The sequence below is a fragment of the Aplidium turbinatum genome, chromosome 1 (genome assembly GCF_918807975.1).
Source record: "Aplidium turbinatum chromosome 1, kaAplTurb1.1, whole genome shotgun sequence".
Lineage (NCBI taxonomy): Eukaryota > Metazoa > Chordata > Ascidiacea > Aplousobranchia > Polyclinidae > Aplidium > Aplidium turbinatum.
Window position 1 is genome coordinate 24,817,555 of NC_137472.1, and position 19,462 is coordinate 24,837,016.

Below are 19,462 nucleotides of genomic sequence, written 5' to 3' on the forward strand. Positions count from 1 at the left end.
AATAAAATACAAAATTCTCTAAATAAACGGAAGGTGTCGTTGGATTTAGAATTTTGTAATAGTTGAAGATTCTAATATATTATAAGTTTGCATGCAGATGGCGACGCAGGATACGTGTTAATTTTATCTGAGCAAACATTAATAGTTTCAAAATAAATTTATTTCGCTTTTTAGTTTTAAGATCTCAGTGGTTAGATCTAAAACCCACTCATCTAAAGCTTCGATAATTTCAACTATAAAAGAAACGATGTTGTGGAATAAAATACAACAATCTCTAAATAAACAAAAGGCGTCGTTGGATTTGGAATTTTGTAATAGTTGAGGATTCTAATATATTTTAAGTTTGCATACAGATGGTGACGTAGGATACATGTCGATTTTATCTGAGCAAACATTTCAATTTTGCACTAAATTTCATTTCAATTTATTTTTCTTTGTCGGAATGCAAAAAAAACAATATTGTGGAATAAAATACAAAATACAATTCAAAACTGTAGCCGAATAGGGAACTAGCCGAATCGGACTGTAGCTGTAAAGGGAACTAGCCGAAACGGGCCATTCCGAAAAATAATTGCATCATTTAGAATTTTAATTTTCCTACACTTGCGCTGCAACTGTAAGTGATGCCACTGAACAGCACCTAGGCTAAACAGCAGACACAAGAAATATCCTACTCTCGCGTCATTCGATGATTCATCAGTCGGATGTCACGTTTTGCAGTATTAGGATCTTGTGTGCCTGGCGGACTGCTGCATATGGTTATGTACAGTTTCATGCATGCCTACATTTTTCAGTGAACCCCTATGCATCTTTTTGTACTCGTGCACCTTGCACTCAAGTTGATGAGCACTTTTTTTTTGGCCTAGCCTTTAGTCAAAAAGGTATTTTCTGCAAGGCAGCAGGATGTCTTAACAAGTTTAAGCTAGCCAGTTGATGCTGTTGTGCGTGATTTGGGACGTGGACCTATCTTCAAGACCCGTGGTTTAAAAATTCATAATGATTGCCCAAAGTACAAGGGTTCTACTTGTACCACACACTAAACCTTACTTTTCTTTGTATTTGACTATTCACTGAGCAGATACAGTACATGCTTACAAGGTTTTACATTTCCATATACAAAGTAAGTCATGCTGCGGTCTGAATATCGCCAGCACAAATGATGCGATTTTTATACTGCACTGTGCTAGAACAGACTTTTTTCATTTGTTCTACACTAAGTTTCCTTAACTTTCCTTTTTATTCTTTGCACGACATTCAATCTTTAAACACTTCAAAACTTTGAGAACATGAGATTCACAATATGCATTTTGTTACAAAGACTACAGAAATTTGTAACAAGTATGATCTTTACTGGTAATTTACAATTTTGCACTTGCACTGACTTCTGAATAACTGATGTTATGTTTACTGCAATAGCTGGAAATAAGAAAAATAGTCTGAATTTATTTATCTAAATAGATTGAATTTACTTTGGTTTGTATTGTTTTGTGCTGAAATTCAAACAAAATCAAACAACCTTACTGGTAAAGTGAAACTTATGGAACTTTTCACTAGATTAAAAAGGTTTGTTTAGTACTTGTTGCCTATTCTAATTTCTAACTGCAATTATTTCGTATCATTCACAACCTGCTCTAGCATTGTGCTGATGGGATTATATTTACAAACTACATTACTTGCAACTGTTTTCCAATTTACAGACGTGTTAGTGTTGATTTGTGTTTTTAGTGGATTGAATGGAGAATTTAGACGATATTCAGGAAAGCGCGAACCAGCAGATTTGCACCATTATTTTGATGCCAATGTTTACTATGGTGTCGAACCGATCTATTGGCTGCGTCATCCAGACTCTATTCCGTATGTTGATGCGATAGTCTATGCATTAATCTTGATTGAACTGTAAATACTATAAGATTATTTTGTTATGCAATCATTGATTGCAGTAGGCATATTTGCAATCTACAGGTTGCTGCAATAGATGAGGTTTATTAACCAATGCGAAGACAATATTTAAATCACTAAATCAGCTAATTGCAGTCATGTGACTTATGCATGTGATTTTGGGAGTGTTTTTCCTAAAACATTTCTAATAGAAAGTAAATGAAGTAAGCATTTTGCCGTCAGCAGCGTGACCTAGCTGTTTGAGGTAAGGGAGGTAGTCATGTAGGTTCGATTTCCACCCCTGCCATTCCTCTTCTTTTTTCTGTAATCACCAAATAAATTTCAAAGCAAAAATCAAATTTCTGGCTAATTGCTAGAAGGAAGGTCACAATGACTGCAGTGAGCCGGTTCATAGGGAAAATTTCCCCATGTTAAAGTGTCTGCTGGTCTAAACATCTGCTGCAGCGACCTACAGATTACAAATATGCTTGCTGTAGTAGGCTAATAGCTTGTCTAACAATGTAACAAACACAAGATAAAAATTGAATGAGGCTGTTTACCATGCATTTACTTAAATAACATGTGATAGTTTAGCTTAATTTGCACCAGTAGAACGCATCATGTTATTTAAACACAAGATAAGATGCCTTTTTCTCTGGACTGCTGGTTGTTTACATCAACTAGATCAGTGTTTCTCAACCTATGGGTCGCAACCCAAAGTTGTGTCGCCAGAGAAAATTGCTGGGTCACCTGTTTTTTTTTTTTCAAAAGAAGAACAATGTTTAATATAAAGTAGCTGTTTGTATGCTATATTGCAATAAAGCAAAATCTTAAAAGTGAAGCTGCGTTTATCGAACATTCTTATTTTGAAAGTTTAGTCAAACTCGCTTAATTGGAGCACAACGTGACAAAGCCAAACTGGTCTGATTAAGAGAGTAGTTTGATTAAACAGGAAAAAATATTTACTTTTTTCCGTTTTACAACGTCTTCGTTTTTCTGCTACTTCCCCTTCTAGTGCACTTGTAAATAGATTGAGCTAGTTTTTAGTTGCAATTGGGAATATGAACAGTATCTGGTAACCTTGCCACAAATAACTTTACGAGAACATTTCCCTGTGCCGAACATGAATTCTTAATGTGTAGGTTAATCTCGCTAAAAAGAATGTACAAAAACGTTAATCATAAAACCTATGCTTGGTGAGAGCATGGTTTCAGCGGGACCGGGGTAGTAGGGCGTGTTGATTTGGGAAAAAAAAATTTTTTTTGCAAATTTCTCCAATGACGGGGTCTAAAAATATGTGTTTGGATCTGAAAAACACGAATCTGCTAATATTTTCGCATTTGCAAAACGTTTAGCTTGGTAAATCTGCGTTTCAAAAAATAGCAACAATTGCTATGGGAAAAAGCATTGGTTTTTCACGATAATAAGCATTAAAACAACAGTTTCATTTCTTAACATGAAACAATCTTATTCAGGCAATTTCCAGAGTTTTATCAACATTGTTCTTGCTTAGGACCTACAAGATTTTGTCCATTGTTGTTTTTATTGTATAATGTGAGGCCACCATAGGTTGTAGGCATTCTGAATTCTATATGTAATTTGTGCAGCATTACAGAGATTATACGGTAGTTATTCTGTTAAGCTGGTCAAGGATTAACATTTGTCTAACTTCAATTTAATTTGTTCTAGAATTTGCAATGACAGATAAATATGTTGGCACTTCGGAAACATTATTTATTGTATAGTGTATATACCTGTGGATAACACATCGGAAATTACTACAAGCATGAAAGATGCTAAGAAACTGAAGAGAACATTAAATTTGTTTGTAGCAATTAAAACATTTACACAACAAGTTTCATCAAGTCTTGCTTTGACTCGTTCTTTGACATTAGCCGCCGACTTGCCTCTTGCCCTCTGATATAGCCTTCACGTTTCTCGTGAGTATACACTTTGGCTGCTGCCTCTGTGACTTGCTTCACACACCTTTCTATTGACTGGGTATGGCAGGGCCAATTTGAAACTTGTATGGGCTCATCAATAAACTGCCTTACTTCAGCTGTTGTTAATTTGCAGGTCAAAGGTGGTTCATACACCCCCACAGACCAGTCTATTAACTCCAACAGAGAAGAAGCATCGGGGTTGATTGAAGGTGTCTTTCTGGGACGAACGGAAAGATCACCCAATGTACAGCCATCTCTACCCCTAATGTCAGCAATCTTTTGTACTCCAACTTTCCTCTCTTCAATATCTTTTGAGCACAAGAGTGTTTGAATCACCATTTCACTAAACGCGTACCATGCTGAACGCTTGATTGATGGCATGACAGCGTCCACCACAACTTCCTTCTGCAGCCTTAGCAGTTGCAGCTGAAACATGATATGACGAGGACCTTCTGTTCAAGTGTGCTTTATCTTGATGTTGAACCAGCACGGAAAGTAAACTCCAACAACGTATTCCACTATTAGTCTTAAGTTGTTGAGGGTTTCACCTTTTAAACCATGTTTTGAAACCCATATGCGACACAGTCTGTTTGCTGTTGTCAGCCACCTGGAATGGTTCACGGGACCTATTTCAAGAAGTGCAAGATTTGTGGGAAGTTGCCCTGTCCTTATGGCCTTTGCGATCCTATATCCATACATTTGATCAGTAGAGAGATCCCTTATGACATCGTCATGCAGTGAAATAAGAGGCTCTCCAATGAAGATTTTGGTAAATGAAGGATCCACTTCAAGTTCAGTAGCAGTGTCTAGCATTTTTCCAATCTTGCCTGTCCACTTGTTATGAGACAATGTCTTCCCATCCAGTTTTGTGATCAAGTGACGTAAGGGTAGCTCATTAGTGTGTAGAGAACAAACCAACCAGACCAGCTTACGACCAAGTTTCACCTCTACCCAGTGCATGCAACCACCCCCCCAACCAGTATTAGCGTTCGTTGAATCACCTCCAATGGCTTGCAGATTGTTATCAATACCCTTCTTCTTAATGAAATCAACGAGATTGTCTGCAATAACTTCTGCTGGTTTTTTCTGTAAGCTTTTCTCAGGAGTGAAATGGTACAAATATCTTCCACCTGGCTCACTACATACACAATAATACTCTTCTTTAATGATGCTGGGGAACTGACGATCGGAATTATCTGCTTTCAGCATAACTTTAGTCATATCTTGACGACCATCAAAGAAAATACAGTCAATTTCACCCCTGCTACAACGATCATCAAACTCTTGATCTAGAAACTTCATAACTTTTTCTTGGGCCCTCTTGACTTTACTATGATCAATTACAAGACTCTTGTCTTCTTCACTGATCAAACCAACATCTATTAAGGCAGCGGTGGAGATGGCAGCTGCGGCACGTAGGCCAACACCATATCTGATACTTTGCATGGCAACATTACGTATCTCTAACGTGTTGTAGAACTGCTTGTTGCTATAAGCGGAAGATGCCGATGTACTTGGCATTTGAACTGTGACTTCCTCATCTTGAGTTTGAGCACTGTCACTTTCATCATCTGAGAAAGTAAACGAAACATCTGACTGACAGTTTTGCCTGTATTTATCTATCCTTCTTTTCTCATCTTCTTCCCTTTTCTGCCTTTTAACTTGCCTCTTATGCTCTGGCAGATCTGGTAATGCAATCTGATGTGGTCCAATTGAACTAGTCTTTTCCCTCTGACCTTTGATGAATGTTAGTTCTATCAGAGGGATCTTCATTTGGTTAGGGCAAATACAAATAACATGAGTTTCTTGTTTACATCCACCATCTTTTGGGCAACCAAATTCAAAACAGCTAACAATTTTACATTTGCAGTTAAGAATGTCGAAGAGTTTGTCAAGTTTTGCAGTAAACTCTTCTTTGATCATCAGTTTTCCTCTCCCAAGAGAAATGTTTTTTGCCTGCTCCCAGCTCTCTCGAATCTTTCTGAGAACAGTAGCTTGCGAATTTAGCACAGGACTTTCAAATAACCTGTTTGCTCGTTGCCATTTTTCTATAACTTGTGGGTAAATATCTTTAGCAAGAGCAGCTGTCGGATAATTTCTGACATCTTCGCAACTTTGTTCTCTTACCAGTAAACCAAATCGCAAAACATCTCGAAGAGTTGGAAGCTCTGACGGCAACAACTCCCTGCTTGTACCAATGAAGTTACTCATATGTGTGAATGCACTTAGCCTCGTCCTCTTGGAAGCCATTCAAACAGTAACAGAAATCTTTGAACTCGAAAACTTTAAGAAGCACAGCAGCAAAATGCCTTCGTTCTCTTCGGTAAACTCAGCTGTATATAACACTCAATCCAACATAAATCTACTCCTGAAAGTAGTTTTAACTTAACTCGAAGTAATTCACGTCCTACCAAAAAATTCATAAAAGGACATGACACTTTTTGGATTATGCATTGTTTAATTAAAGCTAAGAAAATGGTGTTTCACCCTCACCACTTCAAAGTTTATTGTAACAGTAACGCTACCGCAAACCTGCAAGTCTTAATTGCAAAGATAAACTTACCTTGCCAACAATAGTAAAACTTCTCACACGCTTATAATAGTAAAACTCTCACAAAACGTCATAACGCTTGCTAACTACTTTTATTTTTGCTACAGCCAGCCTCCAACAGATGCAAATAATGCATCATTATTACGCAGTAAGGTTAGCATTGATGTAGATATAGTTGTTGTAAAAAAATTCTGTGTTACGTCACAATTGGAAAAGAAAACTTACTAATTCCTATCAGCAGGAGGAAAACTTGAAGAAGCAAGATTTCGATAAGCTATTTACCGAGCTAAACTGCTTTATTTTTCGTTTAAAAGGGTATTTTTAGAAGTTTTACACCAAGCCACAACTTTTTAGCACCAGTCATTGTTGGGATTTGGCAATTGAAAAAATCAACACGCCCTACCGGGGTAGGTTAGTGGTCCGATTAAGTAGAGATAATTGTACAGAAAAATCGATTTAGATTTGGGAACAGTGAAAAACGGTTCGATAAAGCGGATGGTCTGATTAAATGTGGACCGATTTAGCGGGGTTGACCTACCTCTTTCCATGCTTACTTCATGTCCCTTTTAGCCCAGTGGTTCCAAACATGTTTTTAAGGTGACCCATTTAAAAAAATCAGTTCGGTAAAATCTTGCGACCCAAGCAAGTTGTCGTAATATTTTAAAAGCTATGCAAGATTGTGTCGCGAACAAACTGCACTACAAAAGCAGTAACCTTATCTGAAAATAATATGTTGATCAAATCACTAATGAGATAGCTGTGCTTGCTTGCTGTCAGTGAATTTTTGAAATCGAGGCGTTTTTCTGCTTAGACATAGCGCATGTCGGCTTCAACATCCAGTCGGTTTCACTGGTTACTTTTCAATGCACACATGGCACTGAATCCAGTCTCACAAAGCCAAGTTTTTGCAAATGGAATCAGTTTTTGAATCACTAATTTTGATACTGTGGGATACACTTTGTACATGGAAGCCCAAATCGGGATGTTTGCAGAATCTTTGAAGTTTTTGTCTTTGAAGTACGCAAAAGAAATACGATTTGCTGCTTCTGTCGTTATGTCCATAAACTGTTCTGCAACATGGATGGAAAGTTGAGACAGATCTTTTCCAACAAATGGATCGATTATCCAATCATTTTGGCTATTAGGTGTTCGAGATTCTCCATAGTAGTGGTACTGCTATTTTGCATTCATCAAGTGCTGGCATTTGCACAACAATAACCTCTTAGTGTTATTTATTAAGTAAGAATCGATTTCGCTATAGTAATAGCATCTTCAGCTTCAGCAATTACGGTTTGCTTAATACCAATTTTTTTTCCACAAATATATTGCGTTAGCTGAGGAAACAAATCGTACTCATTTGTGGTGACATAACTTTTCCAGACAACCATTGCCTTGCAATAGATAAATTTAGAGAATTCAGAGAGTCAAATATATCGGCAAGGTAAGCAACTTTTGCGTTAAAATTTTCTTTCAAAAACTTCTCGGCTAATCCCACACAGTTTTGTTGCCTCAGGAAACTGCAATCTCCTCTCGCAAATCACCAACTCGCTTCAGGACACGACCTCGTGACAACCATCACACTTCTGTGTGCAGCAGCAATGCTTGATAATCAAAATCCATGTCAGTGCACAAAGACGAAAACAATCGCCGATTTAGTGGCCTTGCCTTGATGAAGTTTACACACTTCACAACATCGTTCTACACTTCGTGCAGCACTGCAGTTCTTGAGACAGCTTTTTTGCAGCAAGGGCCTCTCTGTAGAGAAAGCAATGAGTCCATACAGCATTTGGAGCTTTGTCTTTGATGCGTTATTATACCATACCAGGCTTGATGTCAGGACATAATAGTGCACGTTGCAATGTATATCCTGTAATTTTGGAAAGTTAATTTATGTTTGAGACGAAAATTTTTGTTGGGTTTACATTTAATAATAATAACAATAGCAGCAATAAAAACTGAAACTGTTGAAAGTTCTTGCACTACAAACATGCTACAAAGCTTTCCGATGGCTCGACATGAAACGCTTCATGCCTTATGTTTATATTTGCCGGTTTTATGATCAATCTCTTCACATTTTAAATTTTTTTTATTGTTATTTTTTTGCCCAAGATACAATATGCCTGAAAAGCAAGCAACCCAAAAAAATAATCAGGCGACCCAAGTTTGGGTCATGACCCATACGTTGGGAACCACTGTTTTAGCCAACCTAAAATGCTATCAACACGTCATGTTACCAGCATCTTTTTTTATGGGTGCCTTTAGATATATGGTTATGCTTGGTGTCGCTAAACTTTCTAAACTTTACTTTTTAGAAAATTTGGGTTGCTTTGAAAAAAGGTTGCAAACCACTGAACTAGATTATTTAAGATCGATTTGAAAAGACTAGAATATCTCCTGTGTATTTATGTGGTGTTAAGAGCGTGTGTTGTCAATATTACCATCATGCATTTTCCTCATATTATGTTGAAATAAGCGTTAAAAGCTTTGGGATCACAAAGTTGTTACTTTTAACTTTGCATTTGAATTGTGTTGTTGTTGTAGAATTGACTGTATTGTCATATTTATTACTTGCTAATTGTCACTTTCAATAAGTTTACTATTGCCTCAATTTCATGCCAGCTAGCAAAACCTATCTGCAAACTTTCACTCTGAACTTCAGTTGGGTATTACATTAAACATCTTGTGATAGTTTAGCTTAGTTTACACCAGAAGGTATCATGTTATTGAACTTCACTCAAATTCGTCTAAAAATATTATGCATTAGCAATTTCTTATGTTATGGTAGCAATAATTTATTGTAATTTTTGGAAAAAAATATCTAATGGTCTCAATGGTTCTAATCAATATTTTGCAGAATGACTTTGATGTCTTGGTTATTTAAGACTTCAATCATTATGAAGGTAAATAGTTTTATTTATTGGATTCTTTTTTCTTCAACGTTTGTCCAATACTGCAACTTTGTATTTTTTGTGGGCTTGGTTTGAGTGCAATCTCACTTCATTTATGGCTGCATAGCCGAGTGGTGAAAACCTTGGAACGGCAATCGAAATGGCGACTGTTCGACACCACTCAAGAGCATGCGGCTGTTTCTTTAGCAGGACACTTAAAGGCATGCCTGAAGGTGGACATGAAGATTGGCTTCCTTGCCTTCTCGTCCACTTAATCTAAATCTTCAACCACCGGGTGTAAGCCTGGATACGACAAACAAAACAACTTCATTTATAACATTTATAACAAGTTTTTTTGTTGAAAGGTGTACATGGTCACAAGAGTAAATTATGCTTACCTACAAACCCTTGTTGCCACAACTATAACTTGTAATCAGGGATATCTTGACACTACGGAATGCGAAACTCGAAATCTGCCCGTCCAACTGAATGGTTAACTATGCTGTCTACAGTGCATTGAACAATGCGGTGTTACTGCATGAGAATGTTTGTTTTGCACTGGCTGTTTTCACTTGATCGTTTCATTAAAGTGCTATTTGTTATGTTTTTGACAAAAGTATTAATATTTCATAAGTTTATTGCCTATTGCACAAAAAATTTATATACATGAAGAACGGACAAAAAAAATGAACGACTATTGCCGTATTGTGCATTAACTTGGCGAGCATGTACACAAAACAAAAATAATGCACATCAATATTATTGGACAATTAGATATTCATCATCATCAGGCGGTCATGCCACTGCTGGCAGATGGCCTCCACATGTTTCCACACCATTCTGTCTTTTGCTGTTCTCATCCAGGCGATGCCAATCTTTTCTTCTATGTCATCTCGCCATCTTCTTTTTGGTCTCCCTCTAGTTCTTCTTGCATATCTTGGTGTCCATTCTGTGGTTATCCTGGCCCATCTGTTGTCTTTCATTCTTGCTACATGTCCCGCCCATTGCCACTTTAGGTTTGTTGCTGTTTCTATGACATCTTTGATACAAGTTTTGTTTCTGATAACTTCATTTCTAATCTTGTCTTTTCTATTTATGTTCAATATTATTCTTTCTATGTTCCTTTGTGCTGCTGCCAGTTTTCTTGTTTGTTGTTTTGTGAGTGACCATGTTTCTGCTCCGTATGTTAATGTTGGCAATATTACTGTGTCCATGACTTTTCGTTTTAAGCTAATTGGAATATTCTTGCTCTTTAAAAAAGTGTTATATTGACCAAATCTTCTCCAGCCTGATGTTATTCTTTGGGTGATCTCAGTTTCCATGTCGTTTCCTGGTGTTATCATTTTCCCTAGATATTTGTATTGATCAACCTCCTCTATCTTTTCTCCATCTATCAAAATACCCGTCCTTGGTTGTTTCCCTGCTATCTCGTTACACATTATTTTTGTCTTTTTCTTGTTCATCTTCATTCCATCTCGTTTCCCTTCTCGATTCAGTTCCTCAAGCAATTGTTGCAGAGTACATTCTGACTGTGCAAAAAGGATGATGTCATCTGCAAATCTGAGATTGGTCAGCAGTTGTCCATTAATGACAAGTCCAGTCTCAGATTTCAGCCTCTTGAATATCTCTTCAACTGCAGCTGTAAACATAACAGGTGAAAGAGTGTCACCTTGGCGCACCCCTTTCTGAATCTTTATTTTATCACTTAATTTCTCGGTTCTGATTTGTGCAGTGCCATTTGTGTATGTATTTTTGATAATGTTTACTATTTTATCTGATATACCATGAATTTGAATTGCATTAAAATTTGCATTAAAAATTGCATTAAAAACTATTACTATGTGGTCTTCTCCGGGTGTTTTTCCATTTTTCATCTGTTTGACTGCCTTTTCAACTTTGCTTTTCAGAATTGGAGGAATTTGTTCGACTGGATTTTTAGTGACAATGTTTTGTGTTTGATCATTATATAATGTTTGATAGAAATCAGCGCATCTTTCAATTATCTTTTCTCTGTTTGATGTTTCTGAGCCATCTTCATTCTTCAGTGCCGGAATCAATGCTCTGTTTCCATCTTTTTCAGTGTTGCATTTTTTCAATCCCTTGCCTGTCTCAATTGCATTTTTCACCTGTAGGGTGTTGAATTTTACTAGATCTTGTCTAATACTTTTTCGTATGTTCTTGCATAACTCTCGATATTCACTATTGCCTTTTGATGTTTCTCTCGTCATTTCTCTGCGTTTCTTTAGCATCTTTTTAGTCTCTGGTTTGAGTTTCTCTTCTCTTTGGCTCGTGACTATTCAGCCAACTTTCTTTGCGCTTTTTTGAATAATATTGTTCAATTGTTTTGTCTTTTCATCTAAATCTTTGACGTCGCTTTCAAGTATTTCAAAACGGTTTTGTAACTCTATTTGAAATTCATCTGCCTTTTGAATCAGTCTCTCGGTGTCAATCTTTGGGTTTGATATTCTCATCATTCTAGTTCTTTCCTGTTTACATTTAATCGTATAGTGCTGCAAACCATCCTGTGATCACTTCCGATGCTAACCCTTTGAATGACTTCAGTGTTGAGGACAATTTCTCGTTTGTTTGTTAAAATATAACCAATTTCATTTTTCACGTTTCCATTTGGACTTTTCCAAGTCCATTTTCTTCCATTTGACTTTTGAAAAGGAGTATTTGTGATGATCAGTTTCTCTGATGCTGCAAACTGGATCATCTTATCTCTCCGTGCATTTCTCTTTGCAATGCCATATGCTCCAGTGGTATTTCCGTCACTCTGTTGGTGTTTTCCTATTTTTGCATTAAAGTCTCCCATGATAACTTTGTAGTGACTTTTATTCTTTTTCCATTTCTTCATTTATTTCTTCATACAAATCCTCTATTTCTTCATCATCATGGCTGGTGGTTGGTGCATATATCTGTATTATTTGCATAGAGTATTTATTGTTAATTTTTATTGTGAGGGAAGCCACTCTATCACTAATTCCTTTTATTTCTGTAATTTTGTGTTTTATGTTTTGATGGATTAAAAAACCGACTCCTTTTGTTGAAGTATCTCCCCCTCTGGTGTAGAGCATGTGTCCTCCTCCAATCTGTACCAGATGCTCTCCTTGTCTTCTTGTTTCTGCTAGACCAATTACACTGGGGAACAATTTTGAAGAAAAAAATTGTTGACTTTGATTTTGCAATTGATTTAGGCTAATTCCGGTGCGCTGATTTCAAAAATGCCGCCAGTTTTCTTCTATCACGTCAAGTTTTTGCTCTACAGCATACATCCAAATACGCAACTTTTTACGACTTTAGCCGTGTTGCTCTTCCATACGTAATAGGAATGCACAAGCTAATCATATAGTAAGTTATATACAAGAAGAGTCAACTGATTATTAAGCAAAAAAGGCACAGGCATCGATTTAGGTCGATGCTTTCTCCCCATTTTTGGTTGGAGGATGCAATCATCCAACGAAACTAGATTAGAATGGTAAAAGTGAAGTTAGTTGCTTTCCACTTTCAACCATGCATGTACACGTACTTTCAAGGAAAAACATACAAGCAATAAAATAATATCTGTTCCTATCCCTGCAAAGTGATGAGTGGTGGTTTCAGGTTCACAAAATTTCACACAATTATGCAATTTTGCTGTCAAATGCTTTGAAAAGGTGAGGACTCTGTTACACCACACGTTCAAACAGCTTGTCAACTGTGCTGACTCAAAACAGGTGTTGCCTCGCTTTGAAGTTGTAGTTGCATAAAAGCGTGGAATGTAATTGCTTGATTCAAGAAATATGTCAATATGGAATCGACAACAGAAAGCAGAAAAGTCCTAGCAAATATGAACAATAAAATCAAAGCTAATGAGCTAATTAACATAGCTTTCCTTAACAGTGATATTATGCACATGTTCATTGTATTGTTACAGGCAAGTGTTGTTAAGTTAACGTATTTATGTTTTTTTATTAGAGTACTATCATGTCTGCGACTGCATCTGCTGTTGCTCGTCGTCAGTGTCTAAATAACCCGGATTCCTTTTGCTATATTTGCGGCAGTTTTACTCTTCCTAGTCAAAGAAAAGACGTCAGTGCATTTGTCAAACAAGCCTACTTTGCATATTTTAAAATAAAACTTGGTGATCAAGATAAGTCTTGGGCACCCCACAAGGTATGCAAGCAGTGTATCGAGAGTTTGCGGATGTGGACCAAGGGAACACGTGACAAATTGGCATTCGGTATACCCATGGTTTGGCGAGAGCCTAAAGATCATTACACAGACTGTTACTTTTGCTTGGTGCAAACGTCAGGGTATAACAAGTCTTCCATCAGCTATACGTCCAGTGCCTCATTCAGCTGAAATCCCAGTTCCAGTTTTCGTTCATACACCTACGCTCGAAGATTTGGATCATGATGAATGTCTTAGTTATAGCAGGCCTAATGATGAAGATTTTAAAATTGAAGATGATTCAGAACGTGGAGTATTCCATCAACATGAGTTGAATGATTTGGCACGAGATTTGGGACTAGGAAAAAAAGCTTCGGAACTCTTAGCATCCAGACTAAATGAGAAAAATTTACTTGGAAAAGGAGCGAAGGTATCGTACTTTCGATCAAGAGAAAGCGCATTTTTACCGTACTTTCGTAGTGACAGTAGCTTTGTGTATTGCCATGATATACAGGATTTACTGGAGGAGTTGGGAATTCCAATTTACAACTCAACTGAATGGCGAATGTTCATTGACAGCTCAAAGAGGAGCTTAAAGTGCGTCCTTCTCCATAATGGCAATTTATACGGCGCAGTACCAATTGCACATTCAGTTAGTCTTCGTGAAGAATACGGGAACATAAAAAAAGTCATTGAATTGTTGCAATATCCCAAGCACAATTGGATCATATGTGTTGACCTTAAAATGGTATGTTTTCTTCTTGGTCAACAACACAGATACACAAAGTACCCCTGTTATTTATGTATGTGGGACAACAGAGCTCGAGATCAGCACTGGGTGGAGAGAAACTGGCCTCCGAGATCTGACCTTAAACCTGGTGATCCTAATATTCTACATGAGCCACTTGTGGCCAGAGAGAAAATTATTTTCCCACCTCTGCATATAAAGCTCGGCCTAATGAAGCAATTCGTTAAAGCATTGTCAACTGAAAGCAACTGTTTCAATTACCTCGTTTTGGCTTTTCCTGGCCTGTCAATACAAAAAATTAAGGCTGGTGTATTTGATGGTCCACAAATTCGGCAACTCATCAAAGATGAACGTTTCAGTGGTTCAATGTCAGAATTGGAAAAAAATGCGTGGTTATCATTTAAAAACCTTGTCAAGGGATTTCTTGGGAATACACGGGCAGAGAATTATATCGAAATTGTTCAGAAGCTATTGGAAAACTACAAAGAACTCGGCTGCAACATGAGCATTAAGATTCATTTTTTGCATAGCCATCTTTCTAATTTCCCGGAAAACCTTGGTGCGGTCAGCGATGAGCAAGGAGAAAGATTCCACCAAGATCTGAAGGTGATGGAAGAAAGATATCAGGAAAGATGGGACTTACATATGCTGGCTGACTATTGCTGGAGTATTAAGCGAGACTGCCCACAGCTTGAACATGCCAGGAAAAGCTACAAGCGTAAATTTTTGCCCTAAAACTCGCACTTTATTGATCCTGTAGAAGCAATATCCGTTTTAACGAACAGAATAGAGCTGTACAAATGTTTATTTGAAAACCATTGAGTTACCTTCGGTTGCTTGTAGTTCTTAAAACGTTATATACAATAAACGCAGATGTCTTAAATGTTGTATTTTTTGTGGGTTATGAGAGAAAGTGGAGGGTGCCTAGCTCAAAAACTTGACGTGATAGAGAAAAACTGATGTCATTTTTGGATTCAGCGCCCAAAAGTTAGTCAAAAACAATTGTTAGATCAAAGTCAACAAAAATTGTGTTCCCTTGTGTTATTTGCCACTTCATCCTTGTTTCATTTAGCTCGTGTGTTAATTCTAAAAGCCTGTCTTCATCTTTTAAGCTTCTTACATTATACGTAGAGATGTAGATTTTGGGAACCCGGAGATTCTTTGCACCCTCTGCCTTTCGGCTGCCGGGGACTAAGGGCCTTTTTGAATGTGTGTTCATTTTTCATTGTGGGTTTGAACCTTTACTCACCACGCTGGTTCAGTGTGGGTTGGTGAGTGCCTGCAACTTGATTAAGCAGCAGGGCTATGCAACAGGTGGTGCAGGATTACATTTTACCTGTAGCAGATCTACTAATGACCATAACCTGACCTTTATTCATCATCATCATAGTCCATCGTCGGTTTGTTCCCCACTAGTGGGGGTGGCCGATTGTTTCCGCGCAGCAATTGTTTTAACCCCTTTTCTCCATTTCACCCTGTCCCTTGCATCTTCCTCCTTCAGTCCGACTTTTTTAAATTCATCCTTCACTTGTTGTTTCCACGTTCTTCTTGGACGACCGCGTTTCCTCTTCCCATCCACCTTTAGATCTAGTGCCTTTCTAAGAAAACTTTATTATAACTACAAATTGTAACCACAATCAAGTGATGACATAAATTCAAATATTCACAGTATTGCGAGAACGGTTCTGCTACTATTCGGTGAGTCCAATTCGGTGAGAGCCTTTTTCGGAGAGTTCCCTATTCGGTGATTTTTTGAAATTTTTTTTTTAAATTATTGGGTACCGTATCCTAATTATCATTGCCGCTTTTACATCCTTTTAACGTTGAAATAAGACCGTAACCCTTAACCCCTAACTAACCCTAAAACGGCAATGATAATTGGGTCATTCCATATTAACTCAGCCACCCATGTATATGGCACCTCTCAGATTTTGCTGAAAAGTTGTCATACTATACCTTAGGCTACCAAACGAAAGAATCCTAAGTTTTAGATCAATATCTCAAACGGTTTGCACGTAGCAGCCATTTGAATTTCGAGCGCTACCCTCGTTTTTGACTTGGGAGGGTAGCAAATAGCAATTTCAGCCATTTTCAGAGCCCCATAACTTTTATTGTAATTGTGGTAGAAGACTAAAAATTGCTGTGCTACCGTAGTTCATCATAAACTATACTACACAATTCAATAGTAACAAATAACATCTCTTGATGCATAAGTGTTAGGTGGGTCATCAAAATCTTGTTTTTTTGCCCCGTATAAGTGATTTTTTCAATTTTCAAATGCTTCTACCACCCAAACCAATCAAAATATTTCTCTAAAACCTAATTATTTGTAATATTTGGAAACTTTTCTTCTGCCAACTTAAATTTGGTAGTTTTGGTGCCATTAACAGAGATCTTATGGGGGTCTGAAAACCCTATCAGGCAGAAATGGCCCTTTTTTACCCCTATGTTTAGAGCCCCAAATGACCGCGTGGGCATTTTATGGTCATGCTGAAATTTATACCAGACAAACACATACATTTATTCTTTCATTTCATGAAATAAAATCTTTGAGTATCAAACTCCTTCACTATAAATTTTATGTTTTTAAAATGTAACATTTTGGTCATTTTCGACAAATAATCTCAAGTCCTTAATGTAGGTCAGAAAAAATTCAACAATGATTTATCATGAAAACAGTGAAAATAAGTAGGCACTATGCTTAGTGATCATAAACATTGGAATGCTGACACTGTTGACCTTTAATTTATGTTCAAAATGATGCTTTCACCTCTTCTCACCCATGAAAAAGTACCCACCTGCAATCAATAAGCTATTATATACAGATAAAATTGTAGGAAAATGATCTATCCGTTTTCAGTTTGCACTATAATTCTGAATTATGTAAAATGCTTAGCTGAAATCAGTGTTCCAATTGTGCGGTTGTTGGTACACCACTCTCACCAAGCAGTGAACAATGCTGAGGGTTCTGTAGATGGGTCCATTTAGGAGTATTTTTTTAGGTAGATTTCCAATTTGGCAAAATTTTCTATTCACCTGATTTTGTTTTTAAGATATTTATGATTTTTAATTTGTCATACCTAATCCAATGTTACAGGCTACAGCACAAAATAAAAGGAAATGCATGATCCATCTTTGTGACTCATTCTTGTTACCTCATCTAAAACAGTTTATCCCGAATCTGCACAAAGTAATCTATTTTAACGATGGTGCAGCTTCACAATATAAAAATTATAAGAACTTCACCAACCTGTGCTATCACAAACATGACTTTGGTATTTCTGCTGAATGGCACTTTTTTGCCACTTTGCATGGGAAAAGCCCATGTGACGGAATTGGAGGCACTGTTAAGCGTCTTACAGCACGTGCAAGTCTTCAGGCCCCCAATGCAAACCATATTTTGACACCATTACAGATGTTTGAATGGGCAACAACAAACATCAAAAACATTCAGTTCTTCTTCACTAGTGCAGACAATGTTAAAAAAAATAAAGAAGAGTATCGTCGTCGACGTCGTGTGAGCCTCTGGGGCCGAGGGTCTATCCTTTTACCACCCCAGATTCACAATGCTTCCGGACTACACTGGAAGGCTACTAGAGAGCAGCCAGTCTTTGGTTTCATCATCCATGACACGCAGACCTTCCACTCTGTTAGGTGGCTTGAAGATGGAGCAGTCATTGATGATGTGGTCTGCGGTCTGTTTCTCGGCACCACATTCACAGGAGGAGGAAGAGGTTATTCCCCATTGGTGCATGGTTGAGAAGAGTATGAATTGGAGAGATGTTATACCTCGACAAAAACTATTAGGGGAACACGTTCACACCATTGCTTTATTCCAATTTCCATCAATATAGTACGAATGAAAAGAATGTCACAAGATTCAATATCCACTGACATCAGTGCAGAACAAATCTGTGATGCAAAACATTTGGATGAAGAACGCTTGCTTTCAGGTCAATCAAAAATCTCAAGTCTGTTCCAACCAGGAATATACATTGCCTGTATCTATGATGATGATTGGTTCATTGGAAATATTATTGACTGTTCAGAAAAACATGGTCGATGTTTTCGTAAAATTCATAAAGCGTGTAAACAACATTTTGCTGTGGCTGCCAGACCAAAGACAAATGCCTTGTTGGGTGCCATTCCAACATATAATTTGTTGTGTTGGTGTACCAGAAACCTACGGACACAGTGCTCGAAAATACAAACTTAACCAAAAAGATTATGAAAATGTTCTGACACCACTTCCACAGTTTCTTAGACAATAAGATGATATTCAAACTCAACTGAGCTCATTTGAGCTATGCATTTTACATAATGCAGAATTATAGTGCAAACTGAAAACAATTTAATTTTTGAACACGACTTAATCATTTTCCTACAATTTTATCTCCACATCATAGCTTAATAGGGTGTGCCACTCTGTAACTTTTTTTTTCATAACCAAGGTCTCAACCCATTTTGGGGTTCCTTTTAGGACCAAAAACTATCCCAAAAATAGATCAGAAAGAAAGAGAAGAGATCTATGTGCGTTTGCTTCTTCTTCGGTAATTATATTGAGTTGAACAAACTGAAGAGAATACATCATATCCCCGTGACATGATAGCCCCTGTGATCAAAAGCATTGGTGCAGTGAGCCATGCACGATGGATGGCCAAATTACTGTGTGAGTTAAAGCCTGCTTTGTATTCTCTTCAGTTTGTTCAACTCAATATAATTACCGAGGAAGAAGCAAACGAACATAGATCTCTTTCCTTGTTTTTGATATTATTTTATGTTCCTGCATGGATAACAGCACCTCATCCATTTGATGCTCCATATAACGATCTCCTTAAAACTCTTCTTCAACTTAAGAAAAAGAATGATCTTCCAGAATCTTTTTCAAAGTTCATAGCAGTGATAAACCGTCTTATGCAACATCTGTGGTATCTTAGTGAACCATTTGTATTTTTGGTATTGTTTTCTGCATTATCGTCTGTGCAAGAAAAAGAAAATTGTCGTAAAGCATTTCTAAAATATAAACCGGCTTTTGAATCATCGTTGAAAAACTTGGGAAAATTAGTCACACCTGCAGAAATGACAATGTCAACCAACATGAATAACTTGTTTGGACCAGATTCTTGACTTCCCAAAAATTTTTGGGATAGTTTTTGGTCATAAAAGGAACCCCAAAATGGGTTGAGACCTTGTTTATGAAAAAAAAGTTACAAAGTGGCACACTGGCACACCATATAGCTTATTGATTGCAGGTGGGTACTTTTTCATGGGTGAGAAGAGGTGAAAGCATCATTTTGAACAT

The 19,462-nt window shown here is 37.3% G+C and overlaps 2 protein-coding genes across 3 annotated transcripts in view; both read left to right on the forward strand.

Annotated features, from left to right (window-relative positions):
- The window catches only part of LOC145771048 (thioredoxin-related transmembrane protein 1-like), a 167,803-nt gene that overhangs the window by 99,374 nt on the left and 48,967 nt on the right, over positions 1–19,462 (forward strand). For both annotated transcript variants that reach the window (XM_082582794.1, XM_082582797.1), the window contains exons 4-5: positions 1,726–1,854; positions 9,227–9,272. In XM_082582794.1, coding sequence (XP_082438920.1) covers positions 1,726–1,854; positions 9,227–9,272 — 175 coding nt within the window. The remainder of the gene's footprint in view (positions 1–1,725; positions 1,855–9,226; positions 9,273–19,462) is intronic.
- On the forward strand, positions 14,371–14,895 carry LOC145775696 (uncharacterized). The gene has a single exon (XM_082587045.1). The coding sequence runs from the start codon at positions 14,371–14,373 to the stop codon at positions 14,893–14,895; it is 525 nt and encodes a 174-aa protein (XP_082443171.1).